Genomic DNA, 19,266 nt, shown 5'->3' on the forward strand with positions numbered 1-19,266 from the left:
AGCTTAAGTGGAATACAATTCCACTTAAGTGGAAATGTATTCCACTTAAGTGAAATACAATTCCACTTAAGTGGAATGCAATTCCACTTAAGTGGAATTCATTTCCACTTAAGTGAAATAGAAATGTCCATTTCTACTTAAGTGAAATTGAATTCCACTTAAGTGAAATTGAATTCCACTTAAGTGGAATACATTTCACTTAAGTGGAATTCCATTTCACTTAAGTAGAATGTATTCCACTTAAGTGAAATGTATTCGACTTAAGTCTAATTGCGAGGTAAATGTTAAAACGGCTTGCCATACGAGCTACCCTCTCAAAATGACCTATATACTTACCCTCGAAAATACTTACATGACTATCTTGAATGACGCTATCTTCACACGGTAACAATAACACCTAGATGCCACCAATCATATGACGGTCCATCGAGGTAAATGAATCATTCACCTCGCTGTGACGGTCTAGGTTGGGCTGATTGTATAGCTTCCGCGTCAAATTAACAAACTCCCAAAGTAAGTGAAATTTCGGCACAACAGCTCAGCTCTACCGTGTAAAATAGCGTTTTTGTGTGGACACTATATATTGCGCATAGCTCGTTCGAACATATGTTGTTTTGTACATAAAGGGCTCGATACTATATCCAGTTTATAATAACACTCACATGATGTTTGATCATCAGTAAATACGTAACAATGCTATTTGTGCGAACAATAACACAGTGACAAAGAAACTTACCACAATCTGCACGCTCGTGAGAACTTCACTGTGATTTGCTCGTTCAGGTGATATGTTCCAAGCTATATGCCTACTTGTACAAAATTTGACTGACTAAATCAAGCAAAGACTGAAAGAGTATTGGAACAGTTTAAAGACATTTCTTTGAACGGCTGATCCGACTACACATAGTATTCAAGTATTAATCGTCGTGTAGCTTTAACTTTAAAAATGAAGGTTCTCATTCTTGTTGGACTCTTGCTTCCCATAGCAAGCGCATTGCAAAGGTTTGTATGGCAGCCTATTCTTAAAGAAACAAGAAGTCAGTACTATAACTTCCAGTATAGGCCTTGTACACATAAGATACTGCAATTTAGTTAGACCCGCTGTCTTTAGCCGTAGGCTGTTTGATTGATTATTACTATTACTAGCCTTAGTCATAAAATTGCTATTTTTATACACATACTACTTACTAGGTCTGCACCTCTGATAACCTGAGTTTTAGGCATTGAAGACTCGCCCCAAACCTCTTGCCACGCTCTGAAAAGTTAACTTTCCATTGCTTGCAAGTACAGTTTTCTTCTTGTCGCTACAAATGCAGACAGTAATGAAACGTGATACCTTAATATCTTTTATCTAGAACTGAGATGTCCATCGCTGCTATGTACACTGTGCAGTGTGTTGTGGGTATTGACCGTAGCTGTATGTTTTGACTGTACACTAGTGTCTAATTACTGACGGTAGCAAGTTGTGTGTGTATTTTCTGGGATTGATGTGGCCAAAATACCGGCATGTGATGTTTCTTTGTGCGTGAGTCTTCACACCCTTTAACTTGTTTGCTGTTCTGATTCAGATTGAAGAAGCAAAAATTTTAGGCCTGAGTTTAGTTTAGGAATTCCTGTACCAATTTGTGGGCAATTTAGTGTAGCTTATATGATTTGCACTAATGCTATGGGCATGGAATTGGAGACATTTGGAGAAAGTGAGTCTGACTTCACTAACGTATGTAATAATTCAGATTTGAATTTTACCTGGGAATATCCCAGGAGGTACCTGTTTGGTACAAAGGTTGGTCAACTACAATGATAAGAACTTTATGCTACTCGGACAGTTAGCAATGTTATGTCGTGAAGAATCCAATGGAAGCACCAGGTAATGCTGGGCTCTTCTTGTAGTCAACAGGCTGAGCAGACTCGGTCAAAGCTGTTATACTGTACCACAACATGTGCTTTGTAATAATTAAACCTCCTGTAGCTGTTCTTTGCTTCCACCCCTTAGCCCCTCTTCTTTCCTTTTCCCCACTGCCCTTTCCTCCCCAATCTTTCCCCCTAATTTTCCTGTTTTCCCTTCCCCCTACTATCTTATTACACTAATGAATTTCTTTATCATAAATATCATGGCTTTTCCTTCAGAATTCCGTTGTTTAAAGTCGAGAGTGCCCGTCAGAGGTTGATCCGAACCAGGTCATCCAAGAGTGACCTTGAAGCCATTGGAAGTGGCCTGCAGGTCAAAGAAGTCAATGGATCTCCTGTAATCTTGAAAGATTATTTGGATGTAAGGTTTCAAACTGTTTACTATCTATTGTTTAGTGATTCTTAAATGCTATGTTACATGCAGAGGTTAATTCATTTAAAGAAAACCTTTGATGCCTTGTAGAACGAAATGGTTAAATACTGTAGGTATCCATGAAGTTGGTCACAATGTCAATGACATGTATCTCAATACATTACATTGAACAAGACTGTAAACCTTCAACTTATTTGCACTATATGTATTGTTCCATACTGAAACAGATCTATCTCTCTATCAGTTAGTGCAAAGTTGGTTGAGTTCAAGGATACACATATGTTGAATAACAAAGAAAACACAAACTTTAAGCAACTGCTAGAAGTGCAAATAGCCAAAGAACCTACAGGTACAGTAGTGTATACATTGTTATACATGTGTGCATGTAGACTATGGGTTTTTAAAGGTAATTAAAATGCAGAGATGTAAAATGCAATGTATTCTGCTTGTCGGTCATTGTGCTGTGAATAATCTTATATCATGCAGTCATGTACTCAGTCAGTTACCAAGAAATGATATTATTGTTCATCAAGTATAAACAGGTAATGTTTTACTCAGCATACATAGTTTCTCTTTCATAATATCATTGCAACACAAGGAAGTTGGTCTGTATCCCAAAACTGTATAGTTTTGTCAGTGGCGGAGCTAGGGGTATTGGTCAGAGGGGCGAGAATGATCTGTATGGGTGCTTTCGACTTTATCTAAGCGGAGCACCACCACAGGTTGGCGCGGAGCGTACAGAAATTTTTGAGCAAAGATACTCCCTAGATCGCCGGAAAATGACCCTTTCCGGGCCTTGCTAATTTGCAGATAAACGAAGAATAAAAAGGTGTCATCGCCAACAAAATGTGACAAATGTCAATAGGTAGATGAGAGCGCAATAAAAAAGTCAATAATCGCGAATAAGTAAAAAGTGGTAAATAGCTGAAAAGGGCGCCAGCAGTCCATTTGAGTCTGTCAGGGGGGGCATCCGCCCCCCCTGACTGTATGGACGCTCCGCCACTGAGTTTTGTATTAATAAATGTACACACGTACATACTTTACATACGTGTATAGCTGATTTACATTGTGTTGACATAAACAGTATGTGCAGTAATATCATCTTCCTTCAAGGCAGACAGGCAATAACAAGAGATAAAATATTATTTATGATATGACGTGCCAATACTTAGTACAAACCACAGAATAGTCTAGTATTCAAAGTTTGTGTAGCAGTTTTGAAGTCTCTGAATTTTCTCTCTTAGTAAATACTATGTAGTTCCTGTGTAAACTAAATAATAAACTGCTAAGTACTGTATTCATCTTTACACTTGTAGCAGTTCGCCAGTTTGCATAGGATTTTGCAATGCGATTCTAGATAACTGATTCCCTGCTAACGACTGATTCCCTGCTAACGACTGATTCCCTGCTAACGACTGATTCCCTGCTAACGACTGATTCCCTGCTACAACTGATTCCCTGCTAACGACTGATTCCCTGCTAACGACTGATTCCCTGCTAACGACTGATTCCCTGCTAAAGAGTGCTCTCATCAAAAGTCAAATGCTACCAGCCTACCGTACAGAAAATGCTGCAGTTCAGTATCAAAACAGATTAGAATCTTTACATTGCTTGGGATACAGTTAATATACAGTATAAATTATATTCTCTATAACGGAACAGTACCGAAACCAATCTTATGACAGCTAATGGAAACAGCACAGTATGTCTGCTAAAAGCTATAGGCCTACCACAATAGAATGTGTGATAATAAAATGTGTGATCAAGATTACACTGTACAATTGTACATAGCATAAGTTTGTACCAATCAAATCCTTGGCTACAACAGGTTAGGATCAGGTACACTTAACTGTACTGCTGTGACATAAATGGAAATGTTACATTACATGGCCAATCAAATTTAAGAAAGTTTTATGTATGCCTTTTGTCCATCTGTAAAATGTTCGAATTTGCTATCACAATGTTCGTCCTCTGGATACTGTGCATGCATGCAAACTCCCCCAAATATTACATTTTCCCTTGGTATAGGATTCTGTGGGCAAGATAAATAGAGCCTTGAAAACCTTGCAGGTTACAGAAGGGTAGCCAACCTGTGCTATGAAGTAACTGTGTGTAGTCTGGTACCTGAAATTTACAGCATGTTACTGCAGTAAGCCATCATTAAGTAAACAGATACAGTAATATAATCATCACAAGTTAACAGTATTTCTTTAAAGGGACAGTTACTGTATATACATACAGTGATCATAAAATGACACTTGGCTACAAGAAGACTACAATTTACTCAACTTGTGTCAATATATAATATTTGTATCAAATTGTCTTCTCATATAGGTTAAGAATAGCATTGAAGTCATTTGTCACAGAATTACCACAGAACTGTTTCAAGTGTAATTGCAATTTTTTGCATTGTGTCCTTTGAAGCCTCCTTTTAGAGGTATTGAAGACTCGCCTCGCGCTCTGAAAAAGTTAACTTTTCGTTGCTTGCAAGTGCAGTTTTCTTCTTGTCAGTGCTACAAAATGCAGACAGTAATGGAACTTGATACCTTGTTATCTTTTATCTAGACCTGAGATGTCCATCACTGCTTTGTACACTGTGTTGTGGGTATTGACTGTAGCTGTACTGTATGTATTGACTGTACACTAACTGTCTAATTACCGACGGTAGCAAGCTGTGTGTGTATTTTCTGGGATCAATGGTGGTGTCTAACACTTCTGTTACACCTCATTCGAAACTAGGTCAGATTACCGGAATGAGACGTTTCTTTGTGCGCGAGCCTTCACACCCTTTAAGCTCTAGCAATGTTCTATACACTATACTGTATATAGCCCCTCTAAATCAACTACTATAATAAAATAAATCCCATGACTCGGTACTTACGTGTAAAGTACAGCTTGAAACGGTCATAAATATTTGCAGTATATTTGATTGTAAAAATGCTGTCAGTCTTCCTGCGTTTTGTTCTCATTTTTATTGCGTTCAATCCATAGCTTATCTTTAGGTACAGTACAGTATCTTCACTAGATCTAATCATGTACAATAAAACACTGATTCTTTATATTTGATTTATACTGTAGACCTACAGTATTAGTAGCACTGTTTTTTGTCAAGTACCTTGTTACGGTGAGACATGGGGGGGGGGGGGGGGAAGGGTCCCCAAATCTAAAAATTTTGACTTTTAATCTCAAAATGATGAATTTTTTTCTCAAAGTTTTGACTTTTTATATCAATTTTCTTTTGTTTCCTATGTCCCTATTAAGCCATGTACCTTGCACACTGGATTAACTTACGGATTAATTTATCTAGTATGATATACTGTATGTAGCTAACTGATATAAAAACATCAGTTATTACTAATGACAAATTTATGCGTAATTTGATGACAGTTTTTGACACAACACCATGTATTCTGGCAGTGATATAGTACATAGGTCACATTCATCAAGGCACATGAGTTTAAATTGTCTTTATCTTTATAATGTACACAACCGTGTACCCATAGAGGATGACAACATTCTCACAAAGAAATTAAATTTGATAGTCTTGAGTGCAGAGTACATGATTCACAAATGAGTAGTAAACATGGAGAATGTATCATATCAATAAGGATGTAATAACAAGTACAGTAATAGACTAAGGTATACAATGGAAGATCATTAGTTACCATGACAACATCAAAGACCTCCCCTTGTTGTAAATTGATTTATGAAGAGCCAAAAAACAAAAAGAAGCTTCACGACATTTATTTTGTTGCAACGAAGAAGGAATATATTTAGAGCTGAAACGCATTTATCACTTAAAATGATATATGATATAATCTCTGGTGATCTTTTCCTTTCTTTCTTTGTTATGTTGTGCAGGCTCAATACTATGGTCCCATTACCCTCGGTACTCCTCCCCAGGACTTTGTTGTGGTTTTTGATACAGGAAGTTCCAACCTTTGGGTGCCATCCAGTACTTGTTCCTGGAAGGATATAGCTTGCAGTAAGTATCTTACACTCAGGGACAGATATGCCATCAGGCCTTGTTTTGAGCTTTTGACCGCTACGTACAGTATATTATGATCACGAGAATTCATTATTCTTTATCCCATGTTTCTCCGCCCCCCCCCCCAGTGACTCCGAATCCCAAGGTTGTAGCACCTGCCTCCCTCTCCCTAGAATCCCTTTTGTCAGGCCAGTTTGTTATTTTTAGTGAGTTGTGTTATTTGTTGATATTTGTTAAGTACAGCTTACCTGTCTCCTCAAAACACTTTGCATTCTAACTCTACATATCATCGGTGTTGGGATTACCCTTTTAGCACTGCCATGACCCTCCTGACTGGCCAATTCCAGTCTGCCTCCATCTCTATCGTTTTATCATGAAATGTCCTCATTGCAAACATTGAGGATCTGGAATTACGATACCATATCTTTGCTGTCTAGTGATCTCGTGACATGAATATATTTTGTTTCAAATGCTCCAGTAGAGAAAAAAGAAAGCAAATGAAAGGAATTTGTATACATGACCTCGGCCGAATGTGAATGTGGATTTGATTGAAATAAAAAGTTGCTTTAATATATCTAGTTCTAGCAGAGTGCCGTCAGTTTCCTACACAGCATCTGTGCCATGTTTACTAGAATACAATCAACATCAAGACTTGTCTTTGTCACTCCTTCGCATCTGACCAATATCTGTTTTTAATTACTTTCAGTTCTCAGATCATGTTTGTGATTTTTGGTTTATTCTTCATCTTTTTATCCATACCACTTTCTGAACAGAGCTTCACAAAAAATATGATCACTCTGTCTCGTCGACTTATGTGGCTAACGACACCGCATTCGCTATTCCATATGGGTCAGGTAACTGTGCTGGTTTTCTGAGCTATGACACACTTGTGGTGAGTTAGACTCTTAGAGGGCAGTAGAGCACTGTTTCTGTGAATATTATTTGTTTGTCTGTCTTACTGTCGGTATGTCTGTATGTGAGTTACACCTTGGTGACTTCTCAGAATGCCATCTTGTGTTGATGAGATAAGTTGTCTGATCTTTTGAGTCTGTGTTTTGTGTTTATTTTATTTCCGGAAATATTATCAGCAATTAGTTTGAATAAATCTTTCCTTCTAGGTATCAATCTTAGAGTGTTTAAATTTGTAAAAGTTTGATGACAATACGTTACTACGGAAATCCTGCCTGACAAGGGTTGTTCAAATGTATTGCTTATTGTGGTATGTGTGTACAGCAGCCTATGCAATCTCTCCACATTACATGGTACATGTTTAAATGTATTGCTTACTGTGGTATGTGTGTACAGCAGCCTATGCAATCTCTCCACATTACATGCGTACATGTTCAAATGTATTGCTTATTGTGGTATGTGTGTACAGCAGCCTATGCAATCTCTCCACATTACATGCGTACATGTTCAAATGTATTGCTTATTGTGGTATGTGTGTACAGCAGCCTATGCAATCTCTCCACATTACGTACATGCACGCTTTCATTTTGCAACAAAGCTTGACAACTTTTATGCTAGACAGCTAACAAGCTCAGACAAAGCAACTTTTGATGCCAGATTTAGTACACACCGTTGAACAGAAACTGTCCGTAAATGGACAATGAAACAACACCTGATTGGTCAGACTGATGCCAATTATTTTATTAGGCTATTATTTCATTATTTTAACCTTGCATCTTATGGAACTGTTGACCCTTGGTGCTATTGATATAATTGTGAGTAAAGTGATTGCACTGTTTCAGTCTGGGAAAATATACCTTATTTAGGTCTTGGAATAACAGACTAGTTTTTACTTGAATGACTGACCAGTTGCTGGGGTATATAGTTTATCACGGTAGCGTAATGTTACATACAAATTGTACCCAGTTTGTCAAGAGAACAAAATGTTGAGGTCTATGCAACCTTACACAGCCTCACTTATACTAACATGTCATTCTGTTTGCATATTATGGTATATTCAGCGTAACTTTTCCAAAGAATATACTGAATTGTTACTCCAATCCTTTCCTTTCATTTACTAAGATGGGAAATGTTGCCGTAAAGAGTCAACTGTTTGGAGAAGCTACAGCTGAGCCTGGACTTAGCTGGATTATGGCACAATTTGATGGTATTCTTGGCATGGGATATCCTACCATATCAGTGGATGGAGTAATACCACCATTCGATAATATCATGAACCAAAAGCTCATCTCTAATAACATCTTTTCTGTTTACCTGAGCAAGTAAGTCCTTAACCTTAAGAGGTTACATTTTTCTGTAGATCATGTGATTTATTTCTTTGAAAGGGTTTTAATCTTCGACATCCAAGATGTGTTACACGCAATTCGTTCATCCGGCAAAAGTACCCACTAACAGATGGCAGAAATCATTTGGTGAGACTGGTACATGTATATAGCACGCAGTAAGCCAAGGACTTGAGCCTAAAGAAATGTGGATGTTTGAAACAACATTGAAAAGTAAAACTTCAGTGCTTTGTAGATGTGAAGAATCTCAGGTCAGGAAGGAATTCTAAACCAAGAAGCATTTTTCAGAAGAAAGAAGTCACACTGTAGAAGAAAGTAACTTTTTCTTCTTTTTAACTATTCTTTTGATCTTCTTTATAACTATTTCATGATTCTTTTCTTTTCAGGGATCCATCAGCAGCAGTAGGTGGAGAACTTTTATTGGGTGGAACTGACAGCAAGTACTACACAGGAAACTTCACATATGTCAAAGTTTCAAAGAAAGGCTACTGGCAGTTTGCCATGGACAAGTCAGTAATCAACAAATTGGTTTTACACATATTTCTTCCTGTTGCATGAAACTTGTGAATCATTAGTAAACTTTTGACTTTAGGTCTTCCACACCCTTCTAATAGTTTCCTTGAAATCTCCTTTCATGTATGTTAACGGCTAGTGGTGAAGTTTTGAATGTGGTATCACACCGTTTGTGCCATACATTAAGAGGTGGGGAGGGGGAGTGGGCTTCTGGTGAACTGTAAACAAGTACCTTCGCAGATCTTATACACCTGGGTGAAGAGAGGCAATGGAGATGAAGTGCCTTGCCCAAGAACACAATCTAATGATCTGGCCAGGACTGGAACCTGCAACTCCTACATCGCAAGTCTGTTGCCTGTTTTATTTGACCACAAAACTCCTCACAATACAAGTGATTATATTTGTGATTACAGTGATATTAATTCAATTTGAATTGAGTGAATATAATAATCGCTTTGTAAGCAAACAGATATTAATTAAAAACTGTTTTACCTGGTACAAGAATGCATTGAGTGAGCTTGTAAACACCAGATAATAATATATCCATCTGGTGGTATTACTCCATCCACTGATATGGTAGGATATCCCATGCCAAGAATACCATCAAATTGTGCCATAATCCAGCTAAGTCCAGGCTCAGCTGTAGCTTCTCCAAACAGTTGACTCTTTACTGCAACATTTCCCATCTTAGTAAATAAAAGGAAAGGATTGGAGTAACAATTCAGTATTTTCTTTGGAAAAGTTATGCTGAATATACCATAATATACAAACAGAATGACATGTTAGTATAAGTGAGGCTGTGTAAAGTTGCATAGACCTCAACATTGTGTTCTCTTGACAAACTGGTTACAATTTGTCTGTTACATTACGTTACCGTGATAAACTATATACCCGAGCAACTGGTCAGTCATTCAAGTAAAAACTAGTCCGTTATTTCAATGATCTATTTTTTCCCCAGACTGAAGAAGTGCAATCAGTTTACTAACAATGTAAAGCTGATACACAGAGACGACTAATATTTCGATAGTTACATATTTTGCTCATATCTTGCTTTTAATTTCTCTCGCAGAGTGAGTATCGGTGGTAAAGATGCGGGGTATTGCACAGGGAAGAACTGTTCAGCCATCTGTGATACAGGCACTTCTCTCATTGCTGGACCGACAGCTGACATCAACGACCTCAATAAAAAGATTGGTGCCATACCACTGATCAAGGGAGAGGTAAATTCATCACTATTCCAGTTTTTTGTTTTCTCTTTTATTTCAAAGGATTTTTGTAGGCACGGCTTATATTTTACTTACCACAAAATTGTCTTTATCAGGCCAGGTGAAGTAATTCAAAACCACCTGCAATGTTTTGAGAAGTTGTTGTTTGCTATGTCAGAATTTGAGACCTCTTTCAATGTTTTGAGAAGTTGTTGTTTGCTATGTCAGAATTTGAGACCTCCTTCAATGTTTTGAGAAGTTGTTGTTTGCTATGTCAGAATTTGAGACCTCTTTCAATGTTTTGAGAAGTTGTTGTTTGCTATGTCAGAATTTGAGACCTCCTTCAATGTTTTGAGATGTTGTTGTTTGCTATGTCAGAATTTGAGACCTCCTTCAATGTTTTGAGAAGTTGTTGTTTGCTATGTCAGAATTTGAGACCTCCTTGAATGTTTTGAGAAGTTGTTGTTTGCTATGTCAGAATTTGAGACCTCCTTCAATGTTTTGAGAAGTTGTTGTTTGCTATGTTAGAATTTGAGACCTCCTTGAATGTTTTGAGAAGTTGTTGTTTGCTATGTCAGAATTTGAGACCTCCTTGAATGTTTTGAGAAGTTGTTGTTTGCTATGTCAGAATTTGAGACCTCCTTGAATGTTTTGAGAAGTTGTTGTTTGCTATGTCAGAATTTGAGACCTCCTTGAATGTTTTGAGAAGTTGTTGTTTGCTATGTTAGAATTTGAGACCTCCTTGAATGTTTTGAGAAGTTGTTGTTTGCTATGTCAGAATTTGAGACCTCCTTCAATGTTTTGTCAGAATTTGAGTTTTTGCTGGATTCAATCGTTGTTTTGCGAATGGAGAAGGAAATCAACAAAAGGCTAAAAATAGAAACAAATTTTGACAGAAGCATCAAAATTGAATTTACAATGTTTTAACAATATGGCCTAAACTCTGGACCTGAGACCATTATTAAATTGAATTTACATGTGAAAGAACTGTTGACTTTTTTTTTAATTAAAAACAGTAGCTTGTTACCAGGTGACCTTAAACTGAATGCCACCACCCCCTCCCCCTCCCCAACCACCTACAACCCCACCCCAAGATGAATCCTGCCACCACCCCCTCCCCAACTGCCTAAAATCCCACCCCAAGATGAATCCTGCCACCACCCCCTCCCCCAACCGCCTACAACCCCACCCCAAGATGAATCCCTATCCTTGCAACATACTTCCTGCTTTCAGAAAATATCTGTTTCAAGTTGAACGCTCAGCCTGCAGCCTGCAGCCTGAGTAACTTATCTCTAAGTTAATTGTGTTTTATCGTCTCGTTATAGGCCATAATTCTTTGCAACACAATTCCATCTCTGCCTGATATAAGCTTCCAGCTCAACGGCCATGACTTCACATTGAAACCTGATGATTACGTGTTGAAGGTATGTCAGTTAATCGATATGAATATGACAGGTGTTTTAAGACGAGAAAATGGCTTTATCTTTTCTCAGTCAATTATGATAGATAATTCTCGAAATCCAAAAGTGATGTAGAATTACTTTAATATTAATTATGCACAATTTCAGTTTGGTGTGGTGATGTTTGAAGAACAGGATGTGGATATTAAATTAATAAACCATTTATTCACAGATGCTGTCTTAAATTGGCAGCTTTTAGTAGCCTAACACTAAAACTATATTGGGCATTTCATCCTAAACTTAGCAACAATTAATTGTTCATGCCAAAAATTGCACAATTTTGTTGTATTTTTTCTGTATCTGTGTTTATTCATTATAATGTGTGTTTGCCAAATTTTTACTTCGACTTTTCCAGCGAGTTGGCTGTGGATAACATTTTCAGTTGAATAAAGTTCGCCAGATTTTTTAACGAGTCTGTAGATTCTACAAAATTATCAAAATTTGCAAGCCCCACCGAACAGATCATGCGCCAATCAAATCTCTCTGTTTTGTTTACGACCGTTAGGCCTGTGTGCTAGCCTGTGTTAGGTCCATTCTCTTGAATAGTACATATCTTTCTTTTGGTCGTACTGATGTAGCTTGCGAAATTGTGTCATTTCCTTCCATTGCAATGAATAAACAGGTGTTTTCAGACGATTCCTTTTGGGATTGGGTAAAAAAAGTGGACGATATGAGTATATATAGGTTACATTTGTGTAATGAACATGCTGATATGGGCGGTCGCAGTGATTTTATGGTAAATCATTCACGCCAGAAGGGCAACAGAAAATAAAATTCTTTCGATTGCGACAGCTTTTCTCCATTAAACCCACCTGGTCAGAGTGCATTTATAATAAGAAATATTGAAACTGCTTCGGAAGTTTGTTTTCCAAAATTCATCAACAAACACACATAGAGACTTTTAGTTTAATTTGGTTGCTTTATACTTTATTGAGGTCAATCAAACTATGTGTTCTTTCTGTGTTTTTAGTATTTCTCTGTATTTTGTTTGTGATTTTCACTGTTGTTTATTCATAGGTCAGTGAGGCCAATGAAACTATCTGTATCAGTGGGTTCCTTGGCATTGATCTGCCCCCAGAGATCGGGCCTCTGTGGATCCTTGGAGACGTCTTCATCCGTGATTATTACACCGTGTTTGACCGAGACCAAGACCGCCTAGGATTTGCGACAGCGGTCTAAATTACTAAGAGACAAACATCCCTTAAACTTTCTCCTCCACTAATTAACAAGCTTAATTTTTTTTATGAAGCAGTAGATTTCTAAATTTCTTATTCAATGAATATACAATGAAGTGTATTATTGGTGCAGGTTTGTAAGTAATATTGATTATCATTCAGAACTTTTAATGGAAATTCGTAGTGAAACGCTTATTTCGCAGCACCCTAAGTTGAGTTTTTTTTCTCTTATCGGGTCGTCTTTAGACTGTGTACATGTAAGCAGAAGGTATTTGTACTTGTAATAAAGAGTTGAAGTCGGAAACATACATTTGTGGTTACAGACATTAGCTTTTGAAAGAAGCATTTCGATATTAAGAGTACAACCTTGATACATAGAGAATCGTAATTCACAGCATTAAAAGGCTTGTTATGTTCAATGAACTATATCATAGTTGGATGGCTAGAGGTGCTGAGTAATATTTCAGACTTAAAACTTTATTTAGTAAGTTCAAATGGTAGTTTGTTATCAAAAATTAAGAGTATAAGACCCCTCCCCTTAGACCACTCCCCTTAAACCACTCCCATTAACTGCTAACCCGGATGATGTAACAATGTATCATTTGCAATAAAAAATGCAGTTTTTGATGCTTTGTTAATTTGAATTATTTTGGGACTCATTTGTGGAAGAATATTAACCTCCATCTTGTGGAAATCAAAGCAAACTGTTGCTATTTTGTGTTACTTAGGCAAAAATGAATGTGAAATGTGAAATCTCATGGAGGGTGACCGGGACAGATTTATGTATTGTGAAAATTGTCCTTGGCCTTTCGAGTGGGGGGGGGGGATGATGATAGAAATATATTAAACTCAAGCAGGCATTCCTCTTCCACTTTTGGTTAGAAACAATAGCTTTTAAAATGAACCTTTAACATAGTAGCTATTATTACCTTACCTATTGATGAATTTTGAGCCAGTAAGTGGAAATGGCCTGCTGAATTCTTTCATTTTCTTTCAACGTTAAACTAAGTTTCTCTGAACATCTAAACACTTTTTTAGCACTTTACTTTTGGCTCTTTTTGTCATAATAGATACTTCCTGTTAGGAATTATGGGTAATCCATTGTTTTAATTGCGATTGTTTCCACTCATTGTTCAAGCTTATAATGCCTGACTGACTGACTATGGTCTATCATGTGGGGGGGGTCTGTTGTTATGAGGGATAGGAGGAGCCTACTGTTTGACTGATGCTGAGGTGTTAGCTTAGCTGCTACTGAATTTCGTATTTCTCATTTAAAGTAATCAAATTCATTCAAGTTGGATTCCTTTCTTTCACAAACTGAAAGAAATGTTTGACAAGATTGAATAAATTACTTTCGCCTATGTGTTGGGATTGTTGATTTTCTTTAGATTCACTTTAGTGCAAATTTATATAAATTCATTGTATTTCTTCAGTTTTCTTTTGCTCAGGAATTATTTTACTGATGTTGATCAGGGCAGAAGAGAAGGAGGCTGCTCCCCCTTCCCCTACCTCCCCCCAAAACTTGTAAAAGATATATGCATCGATGCAGTAGGGCACTAAAAATCCTTTCTCCCCCACCCCTCCCCCTTACCAAAAGTTTGAAGAAAAAGGTCTGTAGGACATTTCAACATTTCACTACTTGGCTACTATGGTAATGCTGTCAGCTAACCTGTAATTGCTGTCCCTCTTTCCACGGCTAAAGACAGTCTGCTATCTCAACCTTTAAAGGTTGGTCCATTGCTGGTTGGAGATGGGGCTGCCATTTATACCCTCAATTTGGGTCCCTTCCTGGTTGGAGATGGGCTGCCATTTATACCCTTAATTGTGGGTCCCTCCCTGGTTAAAGATGGGCTGCCATTTATACCCTCAATTGTGGGTCCCTTCCTGGTTAAAGATGGGCTGCCATTTGTACCCTCAATTATGGGTCCCTCCCTGGTTAAAGATGTGTTGTCATTTATACCCTCAATGGGGTCCCTCCCTGGTTAAAGATGGGCTGTCATACCCTCAATTGTGGGTCCCTCCCTGGTTAAAGATGAGCTGCCATTTTTACCCTCAATTGTGGGTCCCTTCCTGCTCGGAGATGGGCTGCCTCCTGATGTGATAAAATCATTGAAAATAATACATTGTTGAGTTCAGTTCGATATCATTTAATTGTTTTACCTAAACAGTGCGCGAGTCTTCACTCACTTTAATTCTATTTTCTATCTAGTATAAGATAACCCTTTCATAAAAATGAGCATCTTTTGTTGTTTGATTTTGGTATGCAATGGTAATCTTAAGAAGTTTTTGATTTAAAGTATTCACAGGTTTTGTAATGTTCTATCTTCTTTAATCATCAAATATAGTTTGTTATGAATAAAATTTTGTTTTCCTTCTTATCTCTGGCATTCTTTATGTTTCTGTGAGGAGTTGGGGGTGGGGGGGGGGCTAAAGAGCATGTTGTCCCCAGAAATCCCCATGTAGGCGCATCCTTAGAAGATCTCACGGGAGGTCCTTGCCCAAGCGCAATAACTATCCACATCAGTGGCGGAGATTTCTTGTCAGAAGTGGGGGGGTTGCAGGCCATTGATGAAATAAAAAGTCATAACTGCTGGCTCACTATCTAAGTGGAGCGCCACCATAAGTTGGCGCGAAGTGCACAAGAATTTTTTGGCAAATATTGCCTCCCAGATTGCAGTAAATGACACTGCCCAGGCCTTGAAAAGCTGCATTTAACCAGGGGCGTATGCAGGATTTTCTAACCCGGGGGCGCGTATTACTATCTAAGCGGAGCGCCACCATTGGTTGGCGCGCAGCGTACAAGCAAATTTCTGGTTTTGGTACCCCCAGATCACCGGAAATGGCACTTCTCGGGCTTGAAACTGACGAACCATGTGTACACTTTTGCCTGAGAACCGAGTTTCTTCCAAATACTTTTTTTCTCATCTATAACCTTTTTGAAGATTGTCACCAGTCACACATCATGTTCGACTTCATCACATATCCTGTGGATCATTGCTTTTGTAGGTGATTCTTCATCGCGGCCCACAATATCCGTCAGCCCCACTGTTCAGAATTTGAAAATTCACAATTCTCGTGAATAAATTCACTTCAAAACATACCCATAATGTTGCACAAAATATCATCTATGGACAACCGATATAGAAAAACCTCCTTCAAACCCTAACAGACGGGTCAAAATTGCACGAGTATGATGAAGTATGATGAAGAATGTAGGTTAGGGAATTTTCGAAAATTCAGACGGCCAAAAAAATTTCGTTGAAGGAAATAAAAATATTCCAGACCGAACACTACACACATCGTCAGTTTTGAGCATGGGCGCAGATCAGTCTTGGATAATGGTGGGGACGCGTGTCTGTTCTATGACACTATCTAAGCGGAGCGCGACCATGGGTTCGCGCGTAGCGTACGATTTTTTGGGCAAATATACCTCCCAGATCGCCGGAAATAACACTTCCCAGACCTAATGATGCTCCTAAACCTCCTTAAGTTTTAGCAGAGTTGTCAACAAGTCCCTAGCTGCAAGTCTCAAGTCAAGTCTCAAGTCACCTTGAAAATTTTGAGCGAGTTTCAAGTCAAGTCTCAAGTCTTTGGAGGTCGAGTCTCGAGTCAAGTCTCAAGTCCCTATGAGCAAGTCCCAAGTCAAGTCTCAAGTCTTTGAAGTTTGAATACAATGATGCAGGCTACGAATAATGTAACAGTGTTCCAGGAAACTGAGGAAAGCAAATAAAAGTTATTGTTACAATCATGGGCGTCAGCAGGTTTCAGAAAGTGAGGGGGACACTATACTATCTAAGCGGAGCGCCAAGATTGGTTGGCGCGTAGCGTACCAGAAAATTTTGGGTACATAAGACCCCCTAGATCGCAGAAGACGGCCTTCCTGAGTCGTTTTTAGTTACATCAGAACCAGATCTGTGAGGAGAAATTTTGTCTCACAAAACTAAATTCCGACAGAAAGTACTGGTAGAAAGAACCGTTGTTTACGTGGGTTCTAGGCCTAATTTCGGTAGTTTGGTATCATATAATATCCTGCATACAGGCAGAATACTGTCTGTAGGGCCTAAAATATATGATATTACCTTCCTGGTGGGGTCATCGCCTTGTTTTCAAGTTGAAATGCGCCGTTGTTTTCTCTGATTCACAGTGTAGGGCAAGGGGAATTCCATTTCTGGCGAGAAGGGGTGCTTCCACAAAACACTCTAAAACATCGTTCAAACATCGCACAAACTTTTATCAGAGGTCTCGGACGAAGCGGGGAGGGTGAATATCGGAGGAAGGGGGATAAAGGGCCAAGCACTGTTCTAATTTCCAGTGCAATTCATTGATAATGATTCTTAAGTTAGATTCTACTTGAATCAGCTCAGCAATTGTGATAGAAAATCGCGCATATGCATGTGATTTTTTTTAATAACTGCTCTGAAAAGTGGGTGGGACAAATGATATGATATCCCCTCCACTTTTGAAAGTGGGGGGGACATGTCCCCCCCCCCCGTCCCCCACCTGTTGACGCCCATGGTTACAATTGAATACATGTGTTTGTATCCAAACGAAACTATCTTCGGAATTGGTACGTACGCCGCCATAATTGTGATTGCAGCATACAGATGGAATCGGGGCTACCAGATGAAATCAATGCTTTGCGGCCAAATTGATTTTTTACGCCAAAATAAATTCAGACAAAACTCAGTCAAACAATGACCGAAATTCTGCCAAATTTTCGGCTGCTGAACACTAGAATTATGTGGTATAAATTAAACAGCCGAATAGCAAAACCGGGGCACACGCCACGGAACAAATCACCTCAAAATTTGCTAGCCACTGTTTTATTGAAAAAGGCCAACTTTCAGGCAAACAGCAGCCCTGGATGGAATATTCAACCAAGCCAATGGTAGTTATGGTAACGCCTGTAGTCGTCGTTGGGCGCTCGTATTTCCAGCGTACACGAAACCATAATTATTTATTATCAATATCAACTTATGAAGTTATTTAATGATTAAAAAATTGTGAAATACAAACAAGTCTCTAGTAGAAAAACCGAGTCTTTTGAAGGCAAGTCTCAAGTCAAGTCCCAAGTCTTTGCTAACTTTTTGGGCAAGTCTCAAGTCAAGTCCCAAGTCTCTGACAGCCGAGTCTCGAGTCGAGTCTCAAGTCCTAAAATTTGCGACTCGAGTCGGACTCGAGTCCGAGTCCCTGACTCGAGTCCCCAACTCTGAGTTTTAGATCTCATGGCTTAGAAATTTAGTTTGGAGAAATACATGGGCGTCTGCAGAAAGAAAATCAGGGGACAAATAATCCAAGTAGACTTTTGTATATACGATGGGTCTGGGGTCCTCTCCCAGAAAACAAATATAGACTGCCGCAAATGCGATTTCCGTCCTATATTTAACAACTGTGGATAAAATACAATAAAATGAAACTGCTGCATGTCATTTGCACAATGCTGGATCAAACTGCGCCAAAGTTCAATACAGGGGAACTTGAAATGCAGCTATTGGTCAAGACAAATTGGTGGGGACACGGTATATCATGTCCCCACTACTGAAAAAGTTGGTGGGGACGCGTCCCGCTGTCCTCACCAGGATCTGCGCCCATGGTTTGGAGGCTGTTTATCGTGGAACGCCATTTTCATGCTCACTGATATGATGTGATATCTGCTGTTTGCTTTACAAATTCGAATAATTTTGTCACTGTTCCTCTTTCTCTTCCCGTTTTCTTGCCGTATTTTCTACTCCATCCTTTTCTCTCTTTCTTCTTTTTCTTTTCCTTCCTTCACCTCGTTGAAGTTGGCAAGTGTATACAATTCCAAAGCTATTCAACAGCAACAAAACGTTATTTTGTGTATGTCTGTTGTGGGGTGAAGTTAGCGCTATGAGCTACAAGTTCCAATGCGCAAGGTGGGGGGAAAGGGGCTAGAAATAATGTGTGGGTCAATTCTAACTCGGTTTTCGGTCGTTAATTGTTGATGTAGCCTACCAGGTAAACGGTAGAAATGACTTTAACAATTTCAAATTTAATAATTTGATTTATTAAGCCATTTGGAGCACATAACTTAGGCTATAACAGAACATTACTGGCAAAAACTTGGGGGGGTTGATTGTGTGGGCCAACCCCCCCTCTTCAAAAAGTGGCGGGGTTAAAACCCCCCCCCCCCCAACCCCCCCTGTTTCTCCGCCACTGATCCACATTAAGACTTCTCTCAAACCATGAATAAAACGGAGAGTCAATTTCTAGATATGTACTTAGGAACCACTTGCTGCAATAATTCTACATTTGTCAAACTGTTGATAAATTGGAAAGGCACTTGTAGGGCATCTCGGTCAAATCTTTAACTTTTATGTCCAGCACTTCAGAGGCCAGGGACATTTGTTTGTGTACTGTGGGGAGGGGGGTGG

General features: G+C 38.8%; 1 protein-coding gene across 1 annotated transcript; it reads left to right on the plus strand.

The window, feature by feature from the left end:
• The first annotated feature begins 684 nt into the window (after positions 1–684).
• Positions 685–15,235, plus strand: LOC139969937 (cathepsin D-like). The gene is made up of 9 exons (XM_071975358.1): positions 685–1,002; positions 2,128–2,269; positions 6,143–6,266; positions 7,043–7,161; positions 8,301–8,500; positions 8,908–9,030; positions 10,104–10,254; positions 11,565–11,663; positions 12,717–15,235. The coding sequence occupies exons 1-9, from the start codon at positions 947–949 to the stop codon at positions 12,876–12,878; spliced, it is 1,176 nt and encodes a 391-aa protein (XP_071831459.1). The 5' UTR covers positions 685–946; the 3' UTR covers positions 12,879–15,235.
• The last annotated feature ends 4,031 nt before the right edge of the window (positions 15,236–19,266 follow it).

This window comes from Apostichopus japonicus, chromosome 7 (assembly GCF_037975245.1).
Source record: "Apostichopus japonicus isolate 1M-3 chromosome 7, ASM3797524v1, whole genome shotgun sequence".
In the NCBI taxonomy this organism is placed as follows: Eukaryota; Metazoa; Echinodermata; class Holothuroidea; order Aspidochirotida; family Stichopodidae; genus Apostichopus; species Apostichopus japonicus.

Bases quoted from the DNA above. Each gene is read 5' to 3' on its own strand.
- LOC139969937 (XM_071975358.1), top strand. From the start codon at position 947: ATGAAGGTTCTCATTCTTGTTGGACTCTTGCTTCCCATAGCAAGCGCA. The intron at 9,031-10,103 runs GTCAGTAATCAA...TTTCTCTCGCAG, and splicing joins TGGCAGTTTGCCATGGACAA to AGTGAGTATCGGTGGTAAAG. The intron at 11,664-12,716 runs GTATGTCAGTTA...GTTTATTCATAG, and splicing joins CTGATGATTACGTGTTGAAG to GTCAGTGAGGCCAATGAAAC.